Source organism: Lampetra planeri, chromosome 48, assembly GCF_965212315.1.
Source record: "Lampetra planeri chromosome 48, kcLamPlan1.2.h2, whole genome shotgun sequence".
Lineage (NCBI taxonomy): Eukaryota > Metazoa > Chordata > Hyperoartia > Petromyzontiformes > Petromyzontidae > Lampetra > Lampetra planeri.
Genome location: NC_136154.1, coordinates 2,135,056 through 2,162,198, shown reverse-complemented (window position 1 = coordinate 2,162,198; position 27,143 = coordinate 2,135,056). Strand labels below are relative to the sequence as shown.

The 27,143-nt window shown below is 47.3% G+C and overlaps 1 protein-coding gene across 7 annotated transcripts in view; it reads right to left on the bottom strand.

The window, feature by feature from the left end:
* LOC144733837 (immunoglobulin superfamily member 11-like) overlaps positions 1–27,143 on the bottom strand; it is a 53,680-nt gene that overhangs the window by 22,244 nt on the left and 4,293 nt on the right. For 3 of the 7 annotated variants that reach the window (XR_013588426.1, XM_078615842.1, XM_078615843.1), the window contains 2 exons: positions 19,973–20,023; positions 16,473–16,630 (listed from right to left, as the gene is read on the bottom strand). Coding sequence is in view for 2 of the 7 variants with exons in the window: in XM_078615842.1 (XP_078471968.1) it covers positions 16,473–16,630; positions 19,973–20,023 (209 nt within the window). In the remaining 5 variants the exon portion in view is untranslated. Of the gene's footprint in view, positions 1–16,472; positions 16,631–18,111; positions 18,179–19,972; positions 20,024–21,386; positions 25,839–27,143 lie in introns of those variants that run through there. The other 4 variants (XR_013588425.1, XR_013588428.1, XR_013588427.1 and 1 more) reach the window with 3 other exon arrangements.

Genomic DNA, 27,143 nt, shown 5'->3' with positions numbered 1-27,143 from the left:
TATTGGAAAAGTTGGGGCTCAATGTACAGCCCCACCAGCGATGCGCCACCGTGGAAAGCAGCAGGGAGCAGATTCCATTCCTGGGACAGGAGCCGGATCGCCCCCGCTTCACAACCGTGGCCGCTACCCTGGTGTCGGCCGTCACCATCAGGCCGCTCGCAGAGATGCTGGTGCCGGTGGAAACACCCTCCACCGACCCCGCACACCGAACCATCGGGTGAGGTAATGCTGACTCCTCACCCGGAGTTGGTGGCATGGGGTTGTGGGGTCAGCCACGCTAGTAAACGCGGATGGGGGCCGACTGTTTATGCGAGTATTTAACCCCCACGGTACCCCGGTAATGCTGCGACGGCGCACCACGGTAGCCACAGTAGACCCCCTGCACGTACGCCACTCTAACAACTCAGTGTTTGCTCTCTGGGCTGAGGACCCCTGCCGCCCCGAGGACAACCAGGACATGGCCTGGCGAGTCGGCCCGACTTCCAGAGACGAGGTCGTCCCGCTGCTTGACGCGCTATATGTACCCTGGGCAGATTTACCCAAGGGGGAGGCAGATCAGCTGCGTGGGTTATTGCGGGAGTACGCCGACATGTTCAGTGCGCACGATTCGGATGTGGGCCGGACAGACCTCGTCAAGCATCAAATTGACACAGGTGCCACCCAACCCATTAAACTCCCCGCATACCGAGTGGTTGCACCTGAACGGGCCCACATTAAAGAGGCAGTCATGGATATGCTCCACGATAACATAATCCAGCCCTCAGCGAGCGCCTGGTCTGCCCCGGTTGTACTGGTGACAAAAAAGAATGGGTCGACCCGGTTTTGCTTGCCTAATCGAAAGTTGAATGCAGGTACCCTCGGCGATGCCTTCTCCATCCCTCACATCGATGACACGTTTGAAAGCCTTGCAGGGGCTCGATCTAGCGTCCGGATACTGGCAGGTGGAGATGGCGGAGGAGGATCAGCCAAAGACCGCCTTAACCACCCCGATGGGACTGTTCGAGTTCCGAGTACTCCCGTTCGGACTTACTAACGCGCCAGCGACATTCCAGCAGTTGATGGAGTTGGTGATGCAGGGCTTGCAATGGGAACAGTGCCTAATTTACCTGGATAACGTGATAGTGTTCAGTAGGTCCCTGTCTGAGCACTGGTCCAGGTTATGGGAGGTGTTCCAACGACTGCGAGCAGCTCATCTCAAGCTCAAGCCGCGTAAGTGTCATATTGTGTAGCGCGAGGTTGGGTACCTTTGACACCGCGTCAGCGAGGCAAGGGTGCGCACCAACCCGGAAAAGGTACGCGCCATAGTGGAATGGCCACGGCCGAGGAACCTGACGGAGATCAGGTCATTTGTGGGGCTAGCCACTTACTATCGTCGATTTGTGAAGGGATTCAGCGAGATTGCACGCCCCCTCACCCAACTCACTTCCCCTAAGAACCCCTATCAGTGGACGGAGGCCTGCCAGACGGCCTTCACCACCCTCAAGGACCACCTCAACCATACCACCACCCTGGCTTTTCCTGACTTTTCCACCAATTTATTTTGGACACCGATGCCTGCAGCAGTGGGCTGGGCGCGATCTTGTCACAGGTGCAGGATGGGACGGAGCGGGTCATCGCATACGCCAGCCGGACCCTGAGCGGGGCCGAACTGAATTATTGCGTGACCCGTCAGGAACTGTATACCGTGATTTTCGCATGTAAGCAGTTCCGGCCGTATTTGTACGGCAGGAAATGTCGCGTGTGCACTGACCATTATGCTCTGCAGTTCCTCCTCACATTAAAGGAACCACGGGGGCAGATGGCCCGGTGGCTGACGCAGTTGCAGGAGTATAACCTGCAAATCGAGTATAAGGCTGGGCGGACGCACGCAAATGCGGACACCTTGTCAAGGCGACCCGCGGTGTGCGCCGAGACAAGGGCGGAGGAGGCCTGCCCGTGCTTCACGGGGGGACGCTGCCGACAGGCAATGGCCCCCTGGAGCGCCTTGAGACTAACCCCCCCCCAATTGAGAGAAAGTGCCGTGTGTGCCACAGAGGTCCCTACAGGAAGAGCCAGGGACCCAGTGGACCGCCCGGCTGGCACAAGGCCCACACCCTGGGGCTCGACGGGCAGCTCAGCCCCGCCCGGTCGGATCCAAGAGGACGTCAGCTGTGCGTTCCTGGGCCTGGATGACAAGCAGCTGAGACAGGCCCAGCAGTGGGACCCGGACCTGGCGGCGGTGGTGGCGGCCCTGCGGGATGAAAAGGTCGTCCTGCAGGGACCCTGGAGTGGTTTGTATGCCCGGTTGTATGTAAAGAACGGGGTGGTGCGAGAACTAACCGAAGCCGGGCAGCCGGGGTGCATCTGTGTTCCCGCCCAGGTGCTGCCCCAGCTGCTACGATTGGTGCACGACCACCCGATCAGGGGCCCTGATGGGGAACGGCGCACTCGGGAGACCCTGCGTCGCCAGTATCTCTGGCCCAAATTGGCGCAAGACGTGGCCGCCTGGGTACAGGGCTGCCGCTCTTGTCAGCAATGTGGGCAGAAACCGGCGCGGTATCAGATGCCCCTGAGGCCGTTCCGCGTCAGCCGGGCGAACCAGCTAGTTGGGATCGACCTACAGGGGCCATTTCCACGATCCCACCGAGGCAACCGGTATATCCTCAGGGCGATGGAGTATTTCACCCAATCGGCGGCATCCCGGCGAGAAGGGGCGGAGAAGGGGGAGAGGAGGAGGGGGCGTCAGCCCCCACATACCACCTTCTCCTGGCAGTGCCAGGGTACGGCTCCTCATTGATGCCTTAAATGTGTACCTGGCACAGTGTGTGATAAATATCAGCACTGGGAATACAAAGGCGACTCTGCGTGGTGTTATTGTTTTACCACCCATCCCCCTGTGCGTCAAGCTGGCCTTTATTAGGTGCTCGCCAACGGCACTTGCCTCAATAGGGTGTTGAAGGTAACAAGGGGGATATGTGTGCTTTTGTCCCTGTATTTCCATGACGCTATGTGTTTCTTTAGTGTTTTGGAAATCCCCATTCACTCCCTGGATCGAATTACCCTTTGTAGGGGAAGATGAAACGATCAGAAAATACTGTCAAGTCGGGTCATGTTTTATTTTCGCTCGCTAAAAGCTCTCTGTTTAATTTGCTCAGGGTCGCTGCCTCTTAAGCTCAACTATAAACCAAACTATTTTGTTTATTTTACCCGGTAATGCCCACTAAGCTGCCTAGATTTTGCTTGGATGCGACCTGGCTAATGAAGTAGCATCCTTTCACGTGGACATTTATAGCAGCAGTCAAAATCGTACTTAATTTATTTATTTTTGGCGACTCCGTCCCACCACGCACATAAACGCCACAACCCACCTGGCGCGGATCATTCTGTTGTCATGTCGCCCAAGCAGCAACGACGAATGCGCAGAAGAGCTGAACAAGCGAATGCACTCCATGCTCGGGTATGGGCAGGATAATAAGTCTTATCCAAAGCTGATCAAACTGCCTACACGATTAAAGTCCTTTATTTGTCATAACGGTATGCATAATACAGTGAAACTGCTGTATTATCTTCATTATTATTTGTGACCTACCAATGTCTGCAGCCAGGATCAATCGATGACAATCCTAGTACCTGCAGATATTTAACAGATAAAATGCGTTGCACCGTTAATCCCTCCTGTTTGATAATACTTCTCTTGTCCGTATGCATCTGTGCAGATAGGTTTTTTTGCGGTCAAGCCATAGTGCCCACATACCGCTCATACAATGTGGATGAGAGGAGTGGCGACCCACTCCTATGTAGAGTAACATTGGTATAAACGCTTGTTACAATATGAATAGCACATTGAAAACGCGTACTATTGTATGTACTGTTTACAAAGTGTGTTCACAAATCCGCACTGAGAAACACGATGATTGACAGAGCGGTGTGAATTATTATTTCGAAAGTGTATTTAAAAATGCAAGTAAGTAGTTTTCAATTTGGGACCTCCTTTGCCAGTACCAAAATATACCAATAGGGTTTTCCCCTTTTTTTCTGGCAACAAAACTGACACCTTTTGCAAGGAATCATGTCTACATTAACCGCAATACTTGCAGTCAAATGCAAACAAAAAACAATACTCTGGTAATTTATGCATTGTCTTTAAAACTGATTGGTCCACACCAGAGACAGCTTTCTTTGGAGCCTCGTCTCATATGGTGTTCGACCAGATGACGCCAAAAGGCGCACAGTTCAAGACAACGCACAACCAGAGTAATAAGGACTCGGGGTAAGCAGCTACAATTTGGGACCTCCTTTGCCAGTACCAAAATATACCAATAGGGTTTTCCCCTTTTTTCTGGCAACAAAACTGACACCTTTTGCAAGGAATCATGTCTACATTAACCGCAATACTTGCAGTCAAATGCAAACAAAAAACAATACTCTGGTAATTTATGCATTGTCTTTGAAACTGATTGGTCCACACCAGAGACAGCTTTCTTTGGAGCCTCGTCTCATATGGTGTTCGACCAGATGACGCCAAAAGGCGCACAGTTCAAGACAACGCACAACCAGAGTAATAAGGACTCGGGGTAAGCAGCTACAATTTGGGACCTCCTTTGCCAGTACCAAAATATACCAATAGGGGTTTTCCCCTTTTTTCTGGCAACAAAACTGACACCTTTTGAAAGGAATCATGTCTACATTAACCGCAATACTTGCAGTCAAATGCAAAAAAAAACAATACTCTGGTAATTTATGCATTGTCTTTGAAACTGATTGGTCCACACCAGAGACAGCTTTCTTTGGAGCCTCGTCTCATATGGTGTTCGACCAGATGACGCCAAAAGGCGCACAGTTCAAGACAACGCACAACCAGAGTAATAAGGACTCGGGGTAAGCAGCTACAATTTGGGACCTCCTTTGCCAGTACCAAAATATACCAATAGGGGTTTTCCCTTTTTTCTGGCAACAAAACTGACACCTTTTGCAAGGAATCATGTCTACATTAACCGCAATACTTGCAGTCAAATGCAAACAAAAAAAATGCATAAATTACCAGAGTATTGTTTTTTGTTTGCATTTGAGGCTTATATTTGGGGCTTATATCCAGCTATTTCCAACATTTTCTGGCGGTCTCGGGCCGATCGGGTGAAAAAGGAAAAAGACACCGTCAGCCTTTTAAGAAAAATAGCTACGCTTGAATTCAGCGGACCGAAGCACGAGGATGTAATTATCAATCCGTTCATCAGCAGTGTTACTGAGGAGGTGTGGTGAGTTGCTGACACGCCAAAGCTTTCTGGAACTTTGCGGCGTTCAGAAGCCTTTTTGGACCGGCCCAGATCTTCTGGAGTTCATTTCACCATCAGAATCAGAATATTTATTTCTACTGGAGGAAACCGATGAGCTATAAAGCTCTTTTTTAGATGTCGAGTAGGGGCACGGGGTAAGAACGTAACAACAAACAAAACACAAATATAATAGCAGTGCAAAGCACAAGAAAGGTAAACAAATCACCCACATATACAAATAAAACTCACCCATAAATGGTAGGCTTCCATTGACAGACTATATCGCCTTGCAGTCAGTACATGCAAAAGGAGATAAATTTACATCATTGACTGACACAGAGTTTGACCCTGGTTGCGAGTTGAGACTTAGATGTACTGGGTAAACCCCATGGAACCCAGAATTATCCAGCAGATCTGATGCGAAACCGTCTGAGGGGTCATCAATCGAAGCGTTAAAGTCCCCCAGCGCAATAGTGCGGGGGATTTCCAGCACCAAAGGTGAGTCTACATCAGAGAGGTCCGGGATATAATTTGCCCGGTCTCCGGCTGGCCTGCATACCAGGGTGAAGTACAGAATTTGATCTCCACCGAGGGCGCAGAAAACTGTCAATAACATGGTGACTTTTAAAAGAAAGCATGCAATAGATCAGAGGCGTCCCTGGGGTACGGTGTATATGGGCGACCGCCCCGGGCCCCGTCACCTTTGACTACTCATTGGCTATTAACAGACTGTTGGGGCACGTGTTGTTACCGAGCACCTATGAAGGCCAGCACAGTACACGAGGGGGTGAGTTGCCAGCAGCACGCCCGGCCGCCTTGTCTCCCCAGTGGCAATGTTCACACATCGCACCAGATACTCATTTGAGGCTGAGTTGACCTAAGGGAGACTCAGAACCCGTTCAGATAATCGTCGCTGGTGTTGACCATGAGCGGGACTTGAACCCGGGTCGCCAGATTCGCATAGCAGCGCGCTGACCACTCAGTCACCACTCCCCCGCACACAAACACTGATTACATGTCACGTAGGATCGCTCCTCTGAATAAAATAGTTCCGCAGCTCAGTTTGTAAGTGCGAGTTGGCGTTTTAAATTGATGTAAACAAAATAATACAGCATATATAATGGAAGCTTTCGTAAGTGCAGATATTAGTAAGTCGGGTATTTGTAAGTCAAGGACTGTCTGTACTTGTGGTGAACCATAGGTATAACTGCTCTCATAACCTGCATATTTGATTAACCGGCACAATCCGTTCCCCATAGATGCCGAATAATAGAGCGTTTGCAATTCTATGAATTGTTAGAGCTAGGATTTAGCCAAACTAATTGAAGAACCAAATGAAATGTCATTGGTAACTGGGTTGAGCCCATCACCTCATTGCAATCCAGAAACCACATTAATCACAGGCAAAGGCTGATACCTGGAATTGAAACCAGGATCTCAGCTGTAGTTTCACAGCGCTGACCTCCCACCCGACTACTTTATTATTAGTCTATGAGCACTGTTAATCTATGGGAACTGTAAGTCTATGGAAAATGTTAGTCTATGGGAAATGTTACTAAATTGAGAATCAAATTAAATGTATATAGTATATGGGCAATGTTAGTCTATGGGAAATGTTACTAAATTGAGAATAAAATTAAATGTATATAGTATATGGGAAATGTTAACCTATGGGACATGTTAGTACAGTAGACTCTCGATTTTCCACGCTAATGACGGGGAGGACTATCATGGACAATTCAAAATAGCAGATAATAAAAAAATATTCATTTTCCGCGGATCTCTATGCCAAAAACCACATGATATTTCAGTAAAAAAAATGTATTTGCTAATGAACAATACAAAAACTTGTAGTAAAGAATGCATTGAACTTGTTGTTTTATATAACTTCCATCTGATTCAAAGTGAAAACAACACGTTTCCGTTTATATATCAATCGCACAGTTTCGTAAATAAAAATAAATCCAATAAATTACTCAAAATGAAGCACAACTGACGATTTTGATTGTTACTCTTTCGATTGAGAACGAATACTATCGACCCATCGATGATGCGCTTGCTCAGTGATAACACTTTCCTGCTCCTGCCCAGCACAAGACTTTGCCCACTAAGTGTACAGCAGAGCGACGCCAATCGACATCAATCAAACTCCGGCGCTGTTGTAAAGAAGATTATTAAATTGGATTTAAGGGAAAATCCATGAGTTATTAATTTATGTCAAAATCTCAGGTGCTCAGGTAATCGAGAGTCTGTTGTGTGTGTTTATATACAGAGAGAATGTACCATGAAACGGCACAATTGAACAGTGCCACACAATGGGGCGCCAGGTGCAAGTTTTACAATGGCAACCATCGCAACTGTGCACACAAAGCTAAATAAAGTCCTGTCAACAATGTGAACGATTGGGTGCAACCGGCGGAACATTACATGCACAGTAGATACCGTGAGCAGAGCTAAACTAAAATTCTAAATTACAGTTTACGCATTGGGATCCTAGGATGTAATGCGCATAATTAATTTGAATTATTAGTAGGAGTTGATAATCGATTATCCGGCTTCCAACATTATCCAGCGGTCCCGGGCCAATCCGGAGAAACCGGCAAAGCCGCTCCAAAGGCTGTGAACCAGTCTGGCGATCGGCACCGTGCGCCTGACAAAGTAGCTACGCTTGATTTCAGTGTTAAATAGTCTATACAGAACATTATACACTACATACAACACAATGAAAATACTGCTCGTATATGTTTGATGACTAATAACGACAGTAATACAAACAGAATATAAAGTGCAATCTGACGAAAATAGTAGCCTTCGCATCAGTCCGGCGATCGTCAAAACACAAGTTGTTGAAACAAGAGCTTAGTAGTAATAGCACGTTCATCACCCCATGATGCTGAGTCTTCGAGCTTGGAGTGGCAAGTATGGTACAGTAAATACAGAAACTTTTTACAGTAGGATATTATTTTTGTCTCCATGCATGTTTATTTATGACACTTTCACGTAGTAAACACATTTTAAACAAGACAAAAAGCATTTACATACATAAAAACATGTTTTACAAAAAGGTGCAAAAATAAGCTATTTAAATCCGGCGCCCCCACTCCTCCGAAGCCGGAGGATAATTAGTCGATAATTGACTAATTTTCATGTTGTCAGGAAAAGCGCACTGAGCTACTACTACTCGCTCTTTTATCAGAAGCCACCTTGCTATCACACAATGTCTCAAGGAAGAGTGGTTTATTATCGCCTTGTGGAAATGTATAGCGGTAGCCAACGACTATAAATGCGCGATGTTGATTCTAAATCACCATTTATTGACGCGCTGCTAGGGCTGGCTCCGCTTTGCTGTTGCCAGTCACCCCACGCAGGCTGTCTGCCGCTGTTTACCGTTTAAACAGCGGTCTCTTATCACAAAGCGGCCAGGTGCGTTCACATCCTGGTTGGTTGGGTGCTGGGATGAAATACAGGTGGGGCGGTTAACTCAGCCAAGTGTCGTCCCTCCCGGGGCAGGTCGATAAAATAACAACCACTTTGTGAGAAAAACATCAGCGGTGGTTTGTCTTTTTATCTTATCTCATTTTAATTTATACAGCAGCCTAACTAAAGAGCTTAACGTATATTTACTCAATTGTACAGCAGCATGCTGTTATTAGATGAGTTTATGAGAAGGATGGTAAGTGCGTGAATATGATGATAATCATGACAGTAACAATGAGTGGTTAATGATGAGCGAGTGTGATGGATGGGTAGGGGGTGGGTTTTGCTCAGCGAGGGAACATCAGTGAGTGTGTTTTAAGGCACGAACCGAAAAATAGACGCTTATGTCGATTGTTTGACGTATAGGAGCAGCTTGTTTCAGTCTCAGGTACTGGAATTGTAAATCCTGTTGTAGGTTTGTAGTGATTTAAACTGAGTCGCAGACATAATCTTGGAGGCCACACATTTATTTAACACCAACACACGGGGTAACTGCCCCTTAACAGAATAACAACCTATGGTGGTGTACCACCAGGCTAATTACAACGTAACCAGCTACAACGGACCAGGACCAACAGCTCGGGTCCAGGTCCACATGTTGTAAACTTGTAGAACGTAGGACGTCGACGAAGGTTTCTTCAGGAAAGACAACAGCGCTGGCCCCTCTGGGGTAACCGGCTTATATTCTCTGCAGCGTGGCTGGCTCCGCCCTTGGCCACGACCACCTTCCAGAATCCTCGAGCAGGATCTGGACACTGACCATGTGACCACCCCGAGCCCCCACTTGGGGCCCCTTTATAGACATTAAAATTGTCACGTGTCCTCTCAGGTCAACTAGAGTGCCACGACCTTTAGTAACCCCATTTCAATGGCCGGCCCTCCCACACCCTATCCTGTAGGGGCCGGCACTGCACGCCAAGCGTGGTGCCATCCAGCACTATCGATCGGCGCTCACCGAGCCCTTCTACAGCCTGTACTGCACCCACATCCTAGTGGTGTCCGCGATGTCAATACAGGTTCACTCTCCAACACACAACTGGTAAGTGCTGAACTAGTAAACTAGTTGCAATGTTTTCTTTACGTGACAAACCCTTACTGATTGGCTGTGTCAGGTGGTGGGTTTACATTTATGCGATCTGACTCAAAAAAACCTCCATTGTGGAAAATAACATCATAATAAAATAACATACACACCTGCCATGATTGTTAATCTGTCGGATCAGTAGCTACGTGATGCCGATCCCTCTGAGTGGCAGTGTTAGGAGTGCATCCATACCCCCCCCCCGGCCGCTGGGTTCAGTAGGAACAGGGGGACCATCTTGATCACAGCTTCTTAACAACGTAGAGGACCGCAGCGCTTGGGTCAATGGCGAAATGTTAACTACCTCGCCTGGTATACAGGAGGTCGTGCGTTCCATCCCGACCCTAACGCCTGTTGTATATTTGGAGTTTGCGGTGTCTCTCTCCCCGTTATGGCATGGATTTTTTTCCTGGGCCTCCAGTTTTTTCTGCACATTTCGAATCAAGAGTATTTGGTTGCTGCTATATATTTTCACATTTTAAGCCACTTATCATGTAAAAGCAGGGGCCAAATTCGATTCCTATTTGCACCCACCAACACAGGTGATAATTATCTGAACCGGTTCCTGAGCCTCATGAAGGTCGACTCAGCCTCAAAACGAGTTAGTGGTCCAGTGTGTAAACATCGCTGCTATGGAGACAAAGGTGGGTGGGCGTCGTGATGGCCACCCACCCCCTCGTCTCTTGCCGGCCTTCATAGGTGCTACTCGCACAGCACCTGGGCGAATAGTTTGTAAACACTCCAGGGGGGATCTTTGTCTTGTTTGTTTATATGTCCTGCAGCTTGGTGGGTCTGAGAGCAGGTGTGTTGATGGTCTGGCAAAAACGACCCCCTACCTCCTCGATGGTGCCGGACGGCAACGCTGTGGTGGGCAGTGCTGTGGAGGAGGGCCTATTTAGATTGGCCATTCCCCTCATGGCAATTGTAACCACCACAGCGGCCAAATGGGGGCTCAGGATGGGTGCGAGGGGCGGGTAACTCCTCCACCTTTAATTAATTACCACAAAACCACGACTGAAAAATGTAATTAATAAGCTTGTGCCGGAGGCCCCGGGGGGGGGGGGGGGGGGGGGGCAGTCGTCTATGACGTCTCAGGGCCAAACCCCATTTGGCAGAGCCAGGAGACTGAATCCTTACCCTCGGAGCTCCTCCAGAAATAACAAAAAACCAATGCCACGTGGAATGTTTGAATGCTCACTGCGGAGTAGAGGCTGCCACTCCTCTGTTGGGAGCTGGACCGGTATCGCCTGGATCTCTGTGATATTCAGGAGGTCCGGTGGACTGGCTCTGGCTCCTGCCACCATGAGGGGTGGACAGTCCTCTACTTGGGCAGGAGACTGCCAAACAACAGGGAGTGGCTCTTCTTCTGAACAAAATAATTAAGGGGGCATGGGAGCCCATGGGCTTGTAATTACCAACACGGCATCAGCGCATCCACACAACATCATGGATGCATGCCGGATCCAAGCAAAAACATCTGCTGGACTACATAATGATGGAACAGTGGATGCCGGCCCATGTCCTTGACACCAGGACCTACCGTGGAGCTGATCTGCCCACTGACCCATCGACTTGCCATCTGTAAGATGTGCCAGACATTCTTCCACTCCGGTGGTGAGTGTACACCCAGGACCCCATTCAAACCCAAAGTAGCATGGTCTCAACAAGCTGATGAAAGTTAGAAGTGAGCATTTGCGGCTGGGGTTGTCATCGTCCTCCACTCCTCCGGATGTCGAGGGGAAATGGGCGAGATTTAGGACTGTGGCTAATGCAGCTGCAATGATTGCTTTGGCTACATGGTCTAGACTTCCCCGGAGACCCTGTGTGACAGAGGAGGTGTTCAGGCTGGCTGATAAAAAGCGACAGGCCCACTCTCATCGGCGACAGCATCCCACATCGGAGAATGAGGAGGCTTACCCGCAGCCTTCGCTCAGAGGTTCAGAGAGCCGTGAGGTGCTGCAAGGATGGGTGGTGATCACGGGTTGATGAGGAGATGGAGTCTGCCTCAATGGCCCATGATAACAAATCGCTCTTTAACTCCATCAAAAGAGTAACACTTCCTACCATCATTAGGGGAAAAACGGTGATCCAATCTCCAACCCCCAGGAACAGGTTAGCAGATTTGCTGAGCATTTCTGTGAGGTCCTGGGGAAGGGGAAATCCCTCAGCCTGGAAAACAACATGGCACAAAGTGGGGATGACCCTGCTGAGGCTGCGGTGCCTCAAATATTGGAAGAAGAAGTCACCTCCTGTAAGTGGCTGACTGAGGTGCCATCTGTTGAGGAAATACTGACGGCATTCCGGAGTTTGAGACCAGGAAAGGCACCGGGCAGAGATGCTCTCCCAAGCGAAATGCTGAGGGAGGGTGGCGTTTGTGCACAGACTGCCCTACATGACATCATAACAACAGTCTGGATGACTGGACGGGTTCCGCAGGATTGGAAGGATGTCATGGTGGTCCACCCCCTTTAAGAAGGGGGACCACACTGACTGTAACAACTACAGGGGCATCTCACTCCTCAGTGTGCCGTGAAAGGTGCTGGCAAGGATTATTCAACATCGCCTTGCTAGGCACGCTGAGGAGAGGATTGCAGAGCCCCAATGCGGTTTCAGGAAAGGGCAGTCCTGCACAGATGCCATATTTTCTGTCCCTCTGCTACAGCAGCGGTGTAGGGATTTCCAACAAGACTTACTCTCTGCTTTATTGACCTGGTCAAGGCCTATGATACCATCAGTAGGCCTGGGCTCTGGGTTGTTCTTCGTGCTTTGGAAGTCCCTGACTCTCTGCTCACGATCATTAATGACCATCATGATGGTGAGCGGGCCCGGGTAAAATTACGTGGCCAGGAGTCGGAGCCAATCCTTGTACACCTTGGGGTGCGACAGGGATGTCCTCTAGCTCCCACATTATTTAACATCTATTTTGACCACGTAGTTTGTGAAGCCTTCAATAGCTGTACTGGAGGAATTTCCATCTGGTACAGATACAATGGGAGGCTGATCGATGCCCAGGTACGGTCAAGGGATGGCTCCCTATTTCTCAACCATGTTATGCATGCCGATAATCTGGTAATTGCTGCTCACTCAGAGGAGGAGTTGGAGGCACTGCTGCTGAACCTGGAGCTTGCCATTAAGAGGTGGGGCCTTACCATCAGCCCCACCAAAACTAAGCAAATACCTGGGTATTTTTGTGCCATCAGACACTCCACCCCCACAACTCCCAATTGATGATGGGGCAGTTGTGGAGAGAGTGGAGAGTTTCCCATACCTGGACAGTGTGCTCATGACCGGCTCCGGTTTGACAGCAGAGGTCTTAGTCCGAATCAGTCGAGCGGCATTATCTTTTCATCTGTTGCGTAACGCTGCTGTGTGGAAGCTATCTGCTCTGTCGCTCTGCATGAAGCTTCAGGTCTTCTCGGCCACACTCATTCTCTTCCTTCTGTACATTTGCGAAACGTGGACCCCTCTGGTGGAACATCTGCGCCGGTTAGAAACATTTAAGGTGGCCTGCCTATGATCCATCTTGGGTTTAACCAGGCTGAATTGTGTGAGTAGCTCACATATCCTTGAAAGGTCTGGACAAAGTCCCATCCGGCAGGTAAGGCTGCATTGGCTGGATCATTTAGCCTACATGCCCAGCCACGGCATGCCTAAACAGCTTTTGTTCGGCCGGATCGCGGGGGCTAAATGGGTGCGGCATGGGCGCGAGAAGAGATGGACTAATGTGGTACAGGAGGATGTGGAGCTGAGTGGACTTTCCGATGATTGGTACCAGCGGTGTCAAGATTGGCCTCTGTGGAGGAGGCTCGTGAAGGACGCTACTGGGCAGTTGGAGGCATTCGCCCTCCAACAACAACAGGGGGCAGAGGAGTGACACTCACAACAACGAGCGGAGCGCCAGGTGTCTAAAGCACAGCAAGTTGACACAGTAGGGGGCACAGGTGGTGCATCAGCCAGTCATCTCAGTCAGTCAACCCTTGGAACCTGGGTGTGCCCCGTGAGCTCGTGCCAGCGGGCGTTCGATTCTTCACGTGGCCTCAACATGCACATCGCCTGGCACAAGCGTCATGGTGATGTCACCGCCACTTAGTGGAGAATGGCATTTGTTGTTGTTACGACCTGCATTAGAATCAACACACTTGTGCCTGCTGCTATACATTTCCACAAATAGTGATAATCTACTTCTTTGAGCTATTGTGATGGCCAGGTCGCTTCTGAAAAATAGCTACATAGCTCAGTGGGCCTTACTTGGTAAAATAACAAAAACGTATAAAAGATACAGTATACAGTGAGGGAAGAAAGTATTTGATCCCCTGCTGATTTTGTACGTTTGCCCACTGACAAAGAAATGATCAGTCTATAATTTCAATGGTAGGTTTATTTGAACAGTCAGAGACAGAATAACAACAAAACGCATGTCAAAAATGTTATAAATTGATTTGCATTTTAATGAGGGAAATAAGTATTTGACCCCTGTGCAAAACATGACTTAGAACTTGGTGGCAAAACCCTTGTTGGCAATCACAGAGGTCAGACATTTCTTGTAGTTGGCCACCAGGTTTGCACACATCTCAGGAGGGATTTTGTCCCACTCCTCTTTGCAGATTTTCTCTAAGTCATTAAGGTTTCGAGGCTGACGTTTGGCAACTCGAACCTTCAGCTCCCTCCACAGATTTTCTATGGGATTAAGGTCTGGAGACTGGCTAGGCCACTCCAGGACCTTAATGTGCTTCTTCTTGAGCCACCCCTTTGTTGCCTTGGCCGTGTGTTTTGGGTCATTGTCATGCTGGGATACCCATCCACGACCCATTTTCAATGCCCTGGCTGAGGGAAGGAGGTTCTCACCCAAGATTTGACGGTAAATGGCCCCATCCATCGTCCCTTTGATGCGATGAAGTTGTCCTGTCCCCTTAGCAGAACCCCCCCCCCAAAGCATAATGTTTCCACCTTCATGATTGACGGTGGGGATGGTGTTCTTGGGGTCATAGGCAGCATTCCTCCTCCTCCAAACACGGCGAGTTGAGCTGATGCCAAAGAGCTCCATTTTGGTCTCATCTGACCACAACACTTTCACCCAGTTGTCCTCTGAATCATTCAGATGTTCATTGGCAAACTTCAGACGGGCATGTATATGTGCTTGCTTGAGCAGGGGGACCTTGCGGGCGCTGCAGGATTTCAGTCCTTCACGGCATAGTGTGTTACCAACTGTGTTCTTGGTGACTATGGTCCCAGCTGCCTTGAGATCATTGACAAGATCCTCCCGTGTAGTTCTGGGCTGATTCCTCACCGTTCTCATGATCATTACAACTCCACGAGGTGAGATCTTGCATGGAGCCCCGGGCCGAGGGAGATTGACAGTTCTTTTGTGTTTCTTCCATTTGAGAATAATTGCACCAACTGTTGTCACCTTCTCACCAAGCTGCTTGGTGATTATCTTGTAGCCCATTCCAGCCTTGTGTTGGTCTACAATCTTGTCCCTGACATCCTTGGAGAGCTCTTTGGTCTTGGCCATGGTGGAGAGTTTGGAATCTGATTGATTGATTGCTTCTGTGAACAGGTGTCTTTTTACAGGTAACAAGCTGAGATTAGGAGCACTCCCTTTAAGAGTGTGCTCCTAATCTCAGCTCGTTACCTGTATAAAAGACACCTGGGAGCCAGAAATCTTTCTGATTGAGAGGGGGTCAAATACTTATTTCCCTCATTAAAATGCAAATCAATTTAAAACATTTTTGACATGCGTTTTTCTGGATTTTGTTGTTGTTATTCTGTCTCTCACTGTTCAAATAAACCTACCATTAAAATTATAGACCGATAATTTCTTTGTCAGTGGGCAAACTTTTTTCCCTCACTGTATATACTATGTATATTATAAGATAACATAATGTTTTGGTAGTGCCGGATCATTGAGACGGTGACGAGCGAATGCTGTCCAATGGTCGCACTGCAGAGTTTCAAGTTGACATCGTTGCTATGATTTTTTTTCATTAAACCCTGACTTGATGACCCACTCGAGCAGGGAAAGACCCACTCGGAGTGTTTGATAATGCACAGCAAGAGCGGAGCACACGTTTACGGCTGAGCGGACCTAGGGGGCAGTGATGGTGGCCACCTAATTGATGAATTTGTATACGTTATTTATTTTATATTCAGTGACTTTCTTAACCTTTCCTATACTTTGCACTGCTATCGTTGTTTAAGTTTAACATGTAGGCTTCACGATCGATATTATCCATAATAAGTTTTTGGGTTAGATTGCATGAAAATAAATGTGTCATTAAACAACTCTGGTTGTTGCCTGATGAGGCTGGTTGTTGTAATTACTGGCGAAATGTAAGAGTACTCGAATTGTAAATGTTGTAGTGGGTTTATTCTCAAACATACTGGTTTGTGCTGTACTAGTAGCGAATTGGGACATTATATTTACATGGCAAACCTTACTGATTGGCTGTGTCGGGTGGTGGCGGCTTTAACAACACATTTATATTCACGCGATCTAACCAAAAAACCTCTATTATGGATATCGTTTTTTTGTGTATTGTGTTTGTTTACTGTCGTTACTTTCTGACTCCCCCGCTGTCCACCGTGCAAACTTTTCCTGGACATTCGTGGAAAATAAAAAATACAGAGCCTTATCATAGCCCATGGGGTTTATCCAAGCTCACCTTCTCTTTGCTGCTATTCAATATTCGTAGCCAGTGAAACTCGAAGTGCTCACTGTTCTGATTGCACGTGTAGTTGCATGGCAGGATGGCGGACTCCCCAGTGGCAGCGCTCACCCACTGCTGCACCCACACCTCGAAGAGCCCCTCACAGCGGGCGCCTGCAAGAGAAGACACGTTGGCCAAGTGATGGTAAGAGGCATCGTGGTGTCCGGCAAAAACCCCCTACCTCCTCGTGGTGCCAGACGGCAATGCTATGGTGGGCAGTGCCATGGGGGGAAGGCCAACTTAAATGGGCCATTCCCCTCATGGCATCTGTAACCACCACAGCGGCCAAATGGGGGCTCTGGACGGGTGCGAAGGGCTGGTAACCCCTCCACCTTCAATTAATTACCACAAAACCACGACTGAAAAATGTAATTAATAAGCTTGTGCCAGAGGCCCTGGGGGTAGAGGCGTCTATGTCGTCTCCTGGCCAAACCCCATTTGGCGGAGCCAGGAGACTGAATCCTTACCCTCGGGGCTCCTTCAGAAACAACAAAAACCACTGCGGGTGGCCACGTGGAATGTTCGAACGCTCACTGCGGAGAAGAGGCTGCCACTCCTCTGTCGGGAGCTGGACCCGTACTGCTTGGATCTCTGTGGTATTCAGGTGGTCCGGTAGACTGGCTCTAGCTCCTGCCGCCATGAGGAGTGGATAGTTTGTCTACCCTTGGCAGGAGACTGCCAAACAACAGGGAGTAGCTCTTCTTCTGAACAAAAGAATGAAGGGGGCGTGGGAGCATGACGGTGAGGTGTGGGAAGCTGTAAGCCCCAGGCTACTATGGGCTCGCCTTCCCATAAACCAGAGGCGAGGAGTGGTGGTGGTGGTTACTTATGCCTCCACTGAAGATAAACATCTGTGGAGGGATGCAGGCAAGGCCGATGAGTCAGATGCCTTTTATGTTCTCCTGTCACAGGTGCTAGCTAAAGTGGCCCCTCAGGATAGAGTCATCTTGTTGGGTGACTTCAATGCCTGAGTTGGTCATGATGCTAGCACCTGGTCAGAAGTGATTGGAAGGCATGGGCCAGATCAGCTCAATAACAACGGTAGGAGGCTGCTAGATTTTTGTAAGCCCATAAGCTTGTACTTACCAACACGGCAATGCCGCATCCACACAACATCATGGATGTATGCCGGATCCAAGCAAGAACATCTGCTGGACTACATAGTGACGAAACAGCGGATGCAGGCCCATGTCCTTGACACCAGGACCTACCGTGGAGCTGATCTGCCCACTGACCATCGACTTGTCATCTGTAAGATGTGCCTGCCATTCTTCCACTCCGGTGGTGAGTGTACACCCAGGACCCCATTCAAACCCATAGTGGCATGGTCTCAGCTAGCTGATGAAAGTTGTGAGAATTTCAGCATCACTTACGGCTGGGGTTGGCATCGTCCCCGACTCCTCCTGATGTCTAGAGAAAATGGGTAAGGTTTAGGACTGTGGCTCATACAGCTGCAATTGCTGCTTTGGGTACACGGTCCAGACCTCCCCAGAGACCCTGGCTGACAGAGGAGGTGTTCAGGCTGGCTGAGAAAAAGGGACAGGCCCATTCTCATCGGCTACAGCATCCCAGGTCGGAGAATGAGGAGGCTTACCGCAGCCTTCGCTCGGAGGTTCAGAGAGCAGTGAGGCGCTGCAAGGATGGCTGGTGGTCGCGGGTATCTGAGGAGATGGCGATCCAAAATCACTCTTTAATTCTATCAAAAAAATAACCTGCAACGCCACACCTATTATGATAAATAGGGGAAAGAATGGTGATCAAATCTCCGACCCCCAGGAACAGGTTCGCAGATTTGCTGCGCATTTCTGTGAGGTCCTGGGAGAGGGGAAATCCCTCAGCTTGGAAAACAACGTGGCACAAAGTGGGGATGACCCTGCCGAGGCTGTGGTGTCTCAAATATTGGAAGAAAAAGTCACCCCCTATGAGTGGCTGGCTGAGATGCCATCTGTTGAGCACACCCGAGACAGCTTTCAGTTGGACCAGATGACGCCAAAAGGCGCACAACTCAAAGAAAATGCACCATCAGAGTATAAGAGATGGTGCATTGTCTTTGAGTTGTGCGCCTTTTGGCGTCATTTGGTCCAACCCATGTGAGACTAGGCTCTAAGGAAAGCTGTCTCGGGTGTGGACCAATCAACTTCAAGGACAGTGCATACATTATCAGAGTTATGTTTTTTGTTTGCATTATGACTGCAGGTATTGTGGTCTTTGCAAACATGACTCCTCGTAAAAAAGGTGTAAGTTTTGTTGCCAGATAAAGGGTAAAAAAACAATTATCAAATTTTTTTACTGGCAAATGAGGTACCAATGGTGTAAATGCTTAACCCCGAGCTCTCATACTCTGATGGTACATTGTCTTTGAGTTGTGCGCCTTTTGGCGTCATCTGGTCCAACCCATGTGAGACTAGGCTCTAAGGAAAGCTGTCTCGGATGTGGACCAATCAACTTCAAGGACAGTGCATACATTATCAGAGTTATGTTTTTTGTTTGCATTATGACTGCAGGTATTGTGGTCTATGCAAACATGACTCCTCGTAAAAAAGGTGTCAGTTTTGTTGCCAGATAAAGGGTAAAAAAATAATTATCATGTTATTTACATATCAGCCACGGAGACATAGCAAGGTATAAATCACGTTGTTAAGTTTGATTTTATTTAGTGCAAGTGTAGGGCAGATAAGAGGCACATCCGATTCGCATGGTTGGCTATGTACAGTGCGAAAGAAGATCAACACACACATAGATATATTACCGAGCCCACTCTTATCAAATATCAGAGGGAGGTGCCAGGCAAGAGGAATCGATGGACTCATGCAATTTGTACTCGTATATATTATTTAGTTGTATTTAATGATCTTCTTAGCTTTCCTATACTATGCACTCAATGTTTGTGTATTGTTTGTTGTAACTTTCTGACCCTATGCCCTTACTGGACATCTATGAAAAAGACCTTCATAGCTCATCCGATTCTTCCAGGATGAATAAAGATTTGGATTTTCATTCTGCCTGGGTGGCCTCCCGTCTAGACTGGAAACTAGAATGCTTTTATACAAGGCGTGGTGATGTGGTCAACATGCATTTGGCTGCGATACATTTCCATGTAACGATAAGCCACTTCATTCAACTATCATTTGTGATAGCCAGGCCGCTTTTGAAAGATAATTTTATATATATATTTCAGTGAGCCTAACCTGGTGAAATAAAAGTAGCTTTTATATTTCAAAAAAAAAGTGTTGACGTGATGAACAGATGTATAGGCAAATTAATTACTGCTGCTTAAGAATAATTCACACATTCTCAAACAGATCTGTTTGGTAAGATTGAGATGAGACGGAAAAAGAAATTGAACTAAGAAAATGTAATCTAGCTGACAGCTCGGGCCCAGTAAACAATGCAACGTTGGGTCAACGTCCGGCGAAAGGGACCAACATTGCATTTGGTGTGATGCAAGCACTTACACACGAGAAAGTAGAGGTAGATCAGAGTTTGGCATCTCCTGACAGAAGCTTCTGTAACACAATCAAATGGCATTGATTGATTACATAACGGTTTACAGACTCAGAATATTTATTTCGACTCCAGCAGGTGGAATCCGATGAGCTATAACGCTATTTTTCACACAGGTGTCCAGTAGGTCAGAAAGTTACAACGATGAATACAATACAAAAACGCTGATAGGAGTGCAAAATATAGGGAAGGTAAGCAATTCACTAAATATAATAAACATATGAGTACAAATTGCATAAGTACATCAATTTCTGCCGCTGTTTTAACACCAAATGGAATATTGAGCAAGTCAGCAAAACAACAACAGCAACAGTCCCAGACCACACAAAGACAACAACACAGTCCCTCAATACAATGGCACATTAAGACTGAATTATCGATACAAGGGGTAAGGATCAAAGTTTATAAATCACATTTGCAAATGTCGTTGTGTCCAGCACTAATCTCCCTTTTAAGAATATTTTTTATAAGGAAGCTTTACGATCAGAGGCGTAGCGAGGGGGGGGCAGGGGGGTACATATGTCCCCGGGCGCCAAGGTAAAGGGGCGCCAAAATGAGGCTTACAACGTTACATAACTTATTGCGGCGGGCGCGGCAGCCTGAAACTGCTGCACAAATCTACACCTCAACCTAAAAGTTTATATATCCCGCCACACACAGCCTACATGTCATGTAATTACATTTTGGTACGCGCGCCTATTAAGAACTTACATGGAAAAACGTCCCAAACAACAGACAGGCGCAGTCTTTCAGCCTTAGTCACTGGTCTGTTTTTTGGTGGCAGTAACTACGACGGCCTATTTTTAGTTCTTATTAGTGACACCACGCTCCAGGCGGCTGCAGCAGCCAGAGCAGCCCACGCACGTTCAATTACATCAGCATGGTTTAAACGCCGACTAACGAACGGAGAGGAAGTGAATCGTTCGTGGCTATTATATTCACCAATCAATAAAGCTGCTTACTGTTTTTGTTGTCTATTATTTACATCATCGAGTTCAAACTCACGAGCTTCGTTTGAGTTAACAAACGGTTTCAACAAGTGGAGAAAGCCAGAAAAACGAAATTCTCATGAAAACAATCCTAGCCACCGCACAGCTTTTACTGCATGGAAGGAAGCCGAACGAAGGATAATTGATGGTACTGGAATTGACGCAGTGGTTCAAGCTCAGATTCATTTGGAAAAACAACGTTGGCGAGATATATTGCAAAGAATACTCACCTGTATTAAGTTTCTGGTTTCACAAAATTTGGCACTACGTGGCCATGAGGAAAATTTGAATGCGGATGAGAATTAAAATGTTGGAAAAATTATCGCGCTGATAAAACTCGTTGCGCAGTATGACCCATTGTTAGCAAAACACGTACAGCACGCAGGAGAAAATCCGGGATCAGTTTCTTATTTGTCACCGGAAATCCAGAATGAATTCATCCACATACTTGCATCGCCTGTAAAGAACCAATTGTTGAGTGATATCACGAAAAACAAGTACTACGGTATCTTACTTGACTCAACTCCTGATCTAAGACATCGGGAACAGCTTTCTCAGGTCATAAGATTTGTGGATGTGGATTTTGAAACTAAAAAAGTAACTATCAAATAATTTTTTTTAGGTTATATCGATATACATGCAAAAGATGCAGCAAGCCTAGAAAGAGTCATCGTCGAAAGACTTAAATCTGACAACATACCTCAAGCCGACTGTCGGGCACAATGTTATGACAATGCTGCTGTGATGACTCGGCATATATCCGGCCTTCAACAACGAATATGTGACAAAATCACAGAGCATTGTCAACTGTGACAAGCACTGCTTAAACTTAGCAGGAGTACACTCAGCTAAACAGAATCCACATTTCGTCACATTTTTTGGAACAGTTGAAAGTATATATTTGTTTTTCTCTCGTTCAACAATTCGTTGGGAAGAGTTAAAAAAGCTGTGCCCATCACAGTAAAGTGGGAGTCTGAAACATGCTGGAGTGCACGATCAGAAGCTGTTAAAGCTATCTATGAAGGACTGGATGAACTAGTAGGGCTGCTAGACAAATTATCGGAGGACATAACTATAACACCTGAAACCAGAAGCGATGCAGAACAGTTACAGGCATGCGTATTCAATTTTAACTTCATAGTTTTATTACATTTCTAGAATGTCATTCTTGGAAAAATATATCGTGTTCAGAAGCGCTTACAGGGATTTTTGGAAAACGGGGCATAGATACAACAGGATCCTACTATGAACTTCAAGGAAGCAGCAACTGATCTTGAATCTTTGGAGCATGAATTTGTCAAGCTTCGTGATGATTTGAGCCAAGTTGCTGTAGAAAACGCCAAAACAAGATGCACAGCCTGGGGGATAGATGTGGACAGAAGAAGATGCCAGGAGAACTGGCAAGAGATGCAGGACTTTCAGCAGAAGAAGAAATTGCGCGCGTTATGAAGAGCGTACTTTATCGACTTCAACAGGAGATGTCAACACGGTTTTTACGACTAAAAGACCTGAAGACAAAATATGGATTTCTGCTGGACGTCAAAACTCTTCTAACCGACACAGATGTCGATGCAATTCGTCTAAATTGCACATATTTTGGAAATTTCTATGACACCGACATCAATGGCCACGAACTTTTCACAGAAATTGGAGATTGCTAAATGCTGCTCAGTAACCGGAATGAAGTTCTACCAGAAACTCCTTTGGATCTTCTTAGTTTTATTGTGTTTTATGGAGACGACATATTTCCGAATTTGCGAATTTCACTGCAAATTTTATTAACAATAGCAGTTTCAATTGCAAGCTGTGAGCGGTCATTCAGCAAATTGAAACTTATTTTGTCGTATTTGCGTGCTTCAATGGGACAAGATCGTCTCAGCGATCTTGCTCTTCTTAGCGTTGAAAGAGAAACATTGCAAAAAACAGATTTTGATTACATGATTGACCAGTTTGCGACAGTGAAATCAAGAAAAATTAATCTTTTGTAGACTATGTCAACCAGTCTACGACAGTGACTGAGTAAGCCATGTAATATAATTTCTATAAATTTGCTTCTTTAAATACAATGTTTCATTAAAATTTAAATTGTTATTCCTTATTCGATGTAATAGGAAAATGTGATTAAACGGGGGGGGGGGGGGGGGGCGCCAATTTTATAGTTCGTCCCCGGGCGCAAAATATCCTAGCTACGCCTCTGTTTACGATACTAAGGTAGGAAACAAGGCTGTCCAAAACGATGGTGCTGCAATATCAACAGCAATACCCCGGTTTACGTGTTCCTGAAAGGTGCGAGGACGAACATCGAAACAACGCCAATCGCTGCCATTTAAATACAGAGAACGGTGGGTACGCTGTTAATGTGCGCATCTTCATGTATGGATTTCTATGAGTCTCTATGCGTCTTTATGGGTCTCTATGGGTCTCTATGGGGTTCTATGGGTCTCTATGTGCTCGTAATGTCCACACGATAGCCACTTCATTGAGCTATCATGTCGTGTGCTCAAGGTCACTTATGAAAAGGAGCTACATAGCTCAGTGGGCTGCATGGCACCACCACACAATGACGTTTGACTGCGCAAAACAAGACAAAAACTCCCCCTTTGTCACCTGCAAGCTGTTCCCACCGATATTGATTACACCGACAAATATCCTTCCCATGTAGTCTTGAACAGGCTGTTGGGAAAAGTACCAATTGAATTGCTTAAACGGTCTGCGAATATACGATCGCAAATATACAGTCTAATCTCCACCACAACGGGTGAGTGCTGAACTAGTCACCAATTGGCATGTTTTGTTTACGTGACAAACCTTACTCATTGACTGTGACAGGTGGTCGGTTTAACGACACATTTATACTTAAGCGATCTAACCCAAAAAAACCTCTTATGGATATTTGTCGCGAAAGCCTACTCCGTGTAAACTAAATAGACAGCATATTACACAAAGACACGTACAATATTAATTTATTATTTGAAATGAACGCGATGCTGAAAAAGGCACGACATCATGTGCATTTATTCAATGTTCCGGCTGCTCAGTTTTAATGCAGTTAAAGAGATATCCATCCACCCATCCCTCCATAGCTCTTTCCGGTAAATAATCAGCGAGCATGCTCCTGGCCTCTTACCCGGACGTGCAGTGAGCATCAAAGACAAAGATCCCCCGTGTAGTCTTAACAGATTGTTGGGGAAAGTGGTGTTAGTACGCAGCAGCACCACCTTTGAAGGCCAGCACAGCACACGAGGGGGTGGGTGGCTATGTTGTATATGTAGTGGGTTTAACGCGCGCAGGGGTTTGCAAACAGTGCGCACGCGTGTGTGAGCTGGGGATAGTGATGTCACGTTAGGGCGAACAGGTGCAGACAAGGAGAGCAACAAGAAAGACAACCAATTAAGATGCATAGCGGTGATTGGCTGGCTGCAAATGCAGATACGGGGTAGGCGCCTCGCAGGCGGCTGATGGAGGCAATAAGCGTGGCGGAGACACCTCGTGAGCGACAGCTCAACGAGGGCCACCTGAGGTCTCTTAATGAGTTAGAGGATATAAGCTGATGTGCGGAGAAACGCAGTTGACTCTTTGGGTCTCTGTGTGTTTATGTTCTGTCTCTCTCCGTGTCTGTTTTTTGTCTCTCTCTCAAATTTAGTGCTACCTGATGACGGTTGCTTGTGCTATTATTTAATTTATTTTCTTTCTACGCGACTTCACCGAAAGAACCAAAGAGTAATTCCTGCAGTCACGAAAGCTTTAAATAAATTTTAAACGCAGTTGAGTTTGTTAGAGTAAAGACGAGAGAATTCAAGAGAAGTCCGGGACCTCGCCCTCCACACCTCGTCCTCTCCAGCGGTGTTGGCTGATCCCCGGCTGGAGGCAAGGGCGAGGTTGGAGGAGTGAGGGTAGACATGCTAGCAGTAGAGAGGCTAACGGAATCCTAAGTGTGAATGTGTGAAGGTTAGCAGTAGAGAGGCTAGCGGAATCCTAAGTGTGAGTGTGATGTGGCTAGCAGTAGGGAAGCTAGCAGAGTGTATAGTAATAGGCTAGTAGTGGAGAAGCTAGCAGAGCGTATAGTAATAGGCTGTCAGTGGAGAGGCTAGCTAGCAAAGTGAGAGAGTGAGCGGAGCGTAGCGTAGCAGGCGAGCAGCGCAAGGGGAAGAGTTGCTACGGAGATACATGGCGTTGAACGCGAGGAGTTCTGTTCGAATAAAGTGACGCAGGAGAAAAATAAGTTTCCCGTGTGAAATAAAAACACTACATCTCTATCTTTTTTTTCTAAAAGGGAAATTTGTGAATATGCGTGTCTGTTCAAAATGATTAGCGTACTTCCCGACATGCAACAAACTTGAAATTTGCCATGTGAGTACTTTCCAGACTGTACACCATGCAAGAATTATGAAAATACACTTTTGCATATACCCGTGTGCGGAAGCGTAACAGCGGAGTGTACCTGCTGATCACGGCTAAAGTGAAATACAAATGTGTTGCAGGTCTAAGGCTTTCTTATCGCAGAATTGGTTTATTATTTGAGTCGTTTACTGTGCGTATGTGTGTGCCTATGGACGCGCGCGTTTGTGTGTGGGGGGAGCGGTAGTGTAGTGGTTAGCGCGCTGCACTACGAACCCGGTGACCCGAGTTCGATTCCCGCTCACGGCCACCACCGGTGACGATTATTAGAACTGGTCCTGGGCCTCCCCTAGGTCGACTCAGACTCAAACGAGTAACTGGTGTGGTGTGTGAACATCGGCACTGGGGAGAAAAAGGCGGCTGGGCGTGGTGAATCCAAGTCCCGGGCGAAGCCGGGTAGTAAAGCTAGTATATTATCACATTTGTTAATTATTTTAGTATTTTATCATTTTATTTTTTTATTTTTTAAAATCACAATATCTGCAACATTCAGCACCACGCCCGACCACATTTGTATCCCTAATGGCGATGTTTGTGCACTGGAACCAAGGTACTCATTTTAGGCTGAGTCGACCTAGGGCAGGAGGCCCAAGACCGTGCGGATAATCGTCACTGATGTTGGTGGCTGTGAGCGGGAATCAGACTCGGCTCGCTGGGTTCATACTGTGCCACCTCCTCGGTCCCTCCGTCCCATACAACGGATGGCATTGTCCACAAGGATCTTATTACAGTACTAGCAGAAGTACTCGGCGTTGCTCGGGTGATTCCAAAGAACACAGGATGAGATGTTACTATCCTTTGTGCAAGCACTTCCAAGAGTTCATGAACAGTGAGCCTGGTGAAATTTGGGGAGCGCATCATCAGTAGTGACCCTTTGGTTCCTAGGGTGTTTCGGCCTTTCATACTATACACCCTCCCCAAAGGCGGCCAGCGACAGGGTGATAGCTTTCTGCCCCGTACTCATAGATGATGTCCCCCATCCTCTCCAACTTCTTCTCCACTGTGCCTCGAAGTTTCTCGAGGGTCAAGGTAAGGTCAGTATTCACTGTTTCCCACAACTTCTTGTCACTCGCGCCAGGCCAATTCACATACGGTCTGTGCCCTGGTAGTCTCCTCTCGATTGCAGGTCTCGGAGGCTGGGTGAGTTCCACTCCTGTTGTTGGTTCCACCTCAGTTGTTACTTCGGTGCTTGAGTTTACGTCCTCCATGACAGTGGTACTGATGCACTGCAAACTATGGTTTGCGTCCAGTTGCTGTGCTTCATTCGACTGATTTGATCGCTTTCGCAGAAAGTAATCAATGCGAGGCCTCTGTCTCTCTTTACCCAAACACCCCTTCTTCCCCTGGTGGATCCTCAACCCATGGTGTGATGTAACTTTCCTCCAACCACAGACACATACCTGCATCTGTTTGTGGCCTGCTGTTGCAGCGGAACTTGTGACAGTTGCTGTGGTGTTCTCTTGTGCTGTGCTCTCATTACTCGTAGTCGTTTCCGGTCCAGTCGTTACCATGTTGTCAGTCGATGAGTCATCTTCCGCCCCCGCTCTCGCAGACTCTAGGGGTATTCTCGTATGTTGACTTTCTGTAGCTAAATCGGGTGTTTCCAACATACTGCGAAGCATGGGAAACAACAGAAATGGGAAGCTAACCCATGACTGTCCCAGTAGGGTCTATTCCCTCCTGTCAGCCGTCTCTCCGTGCCGCCACAAGGACTTTCCCCTGTTGTCAGCTGATC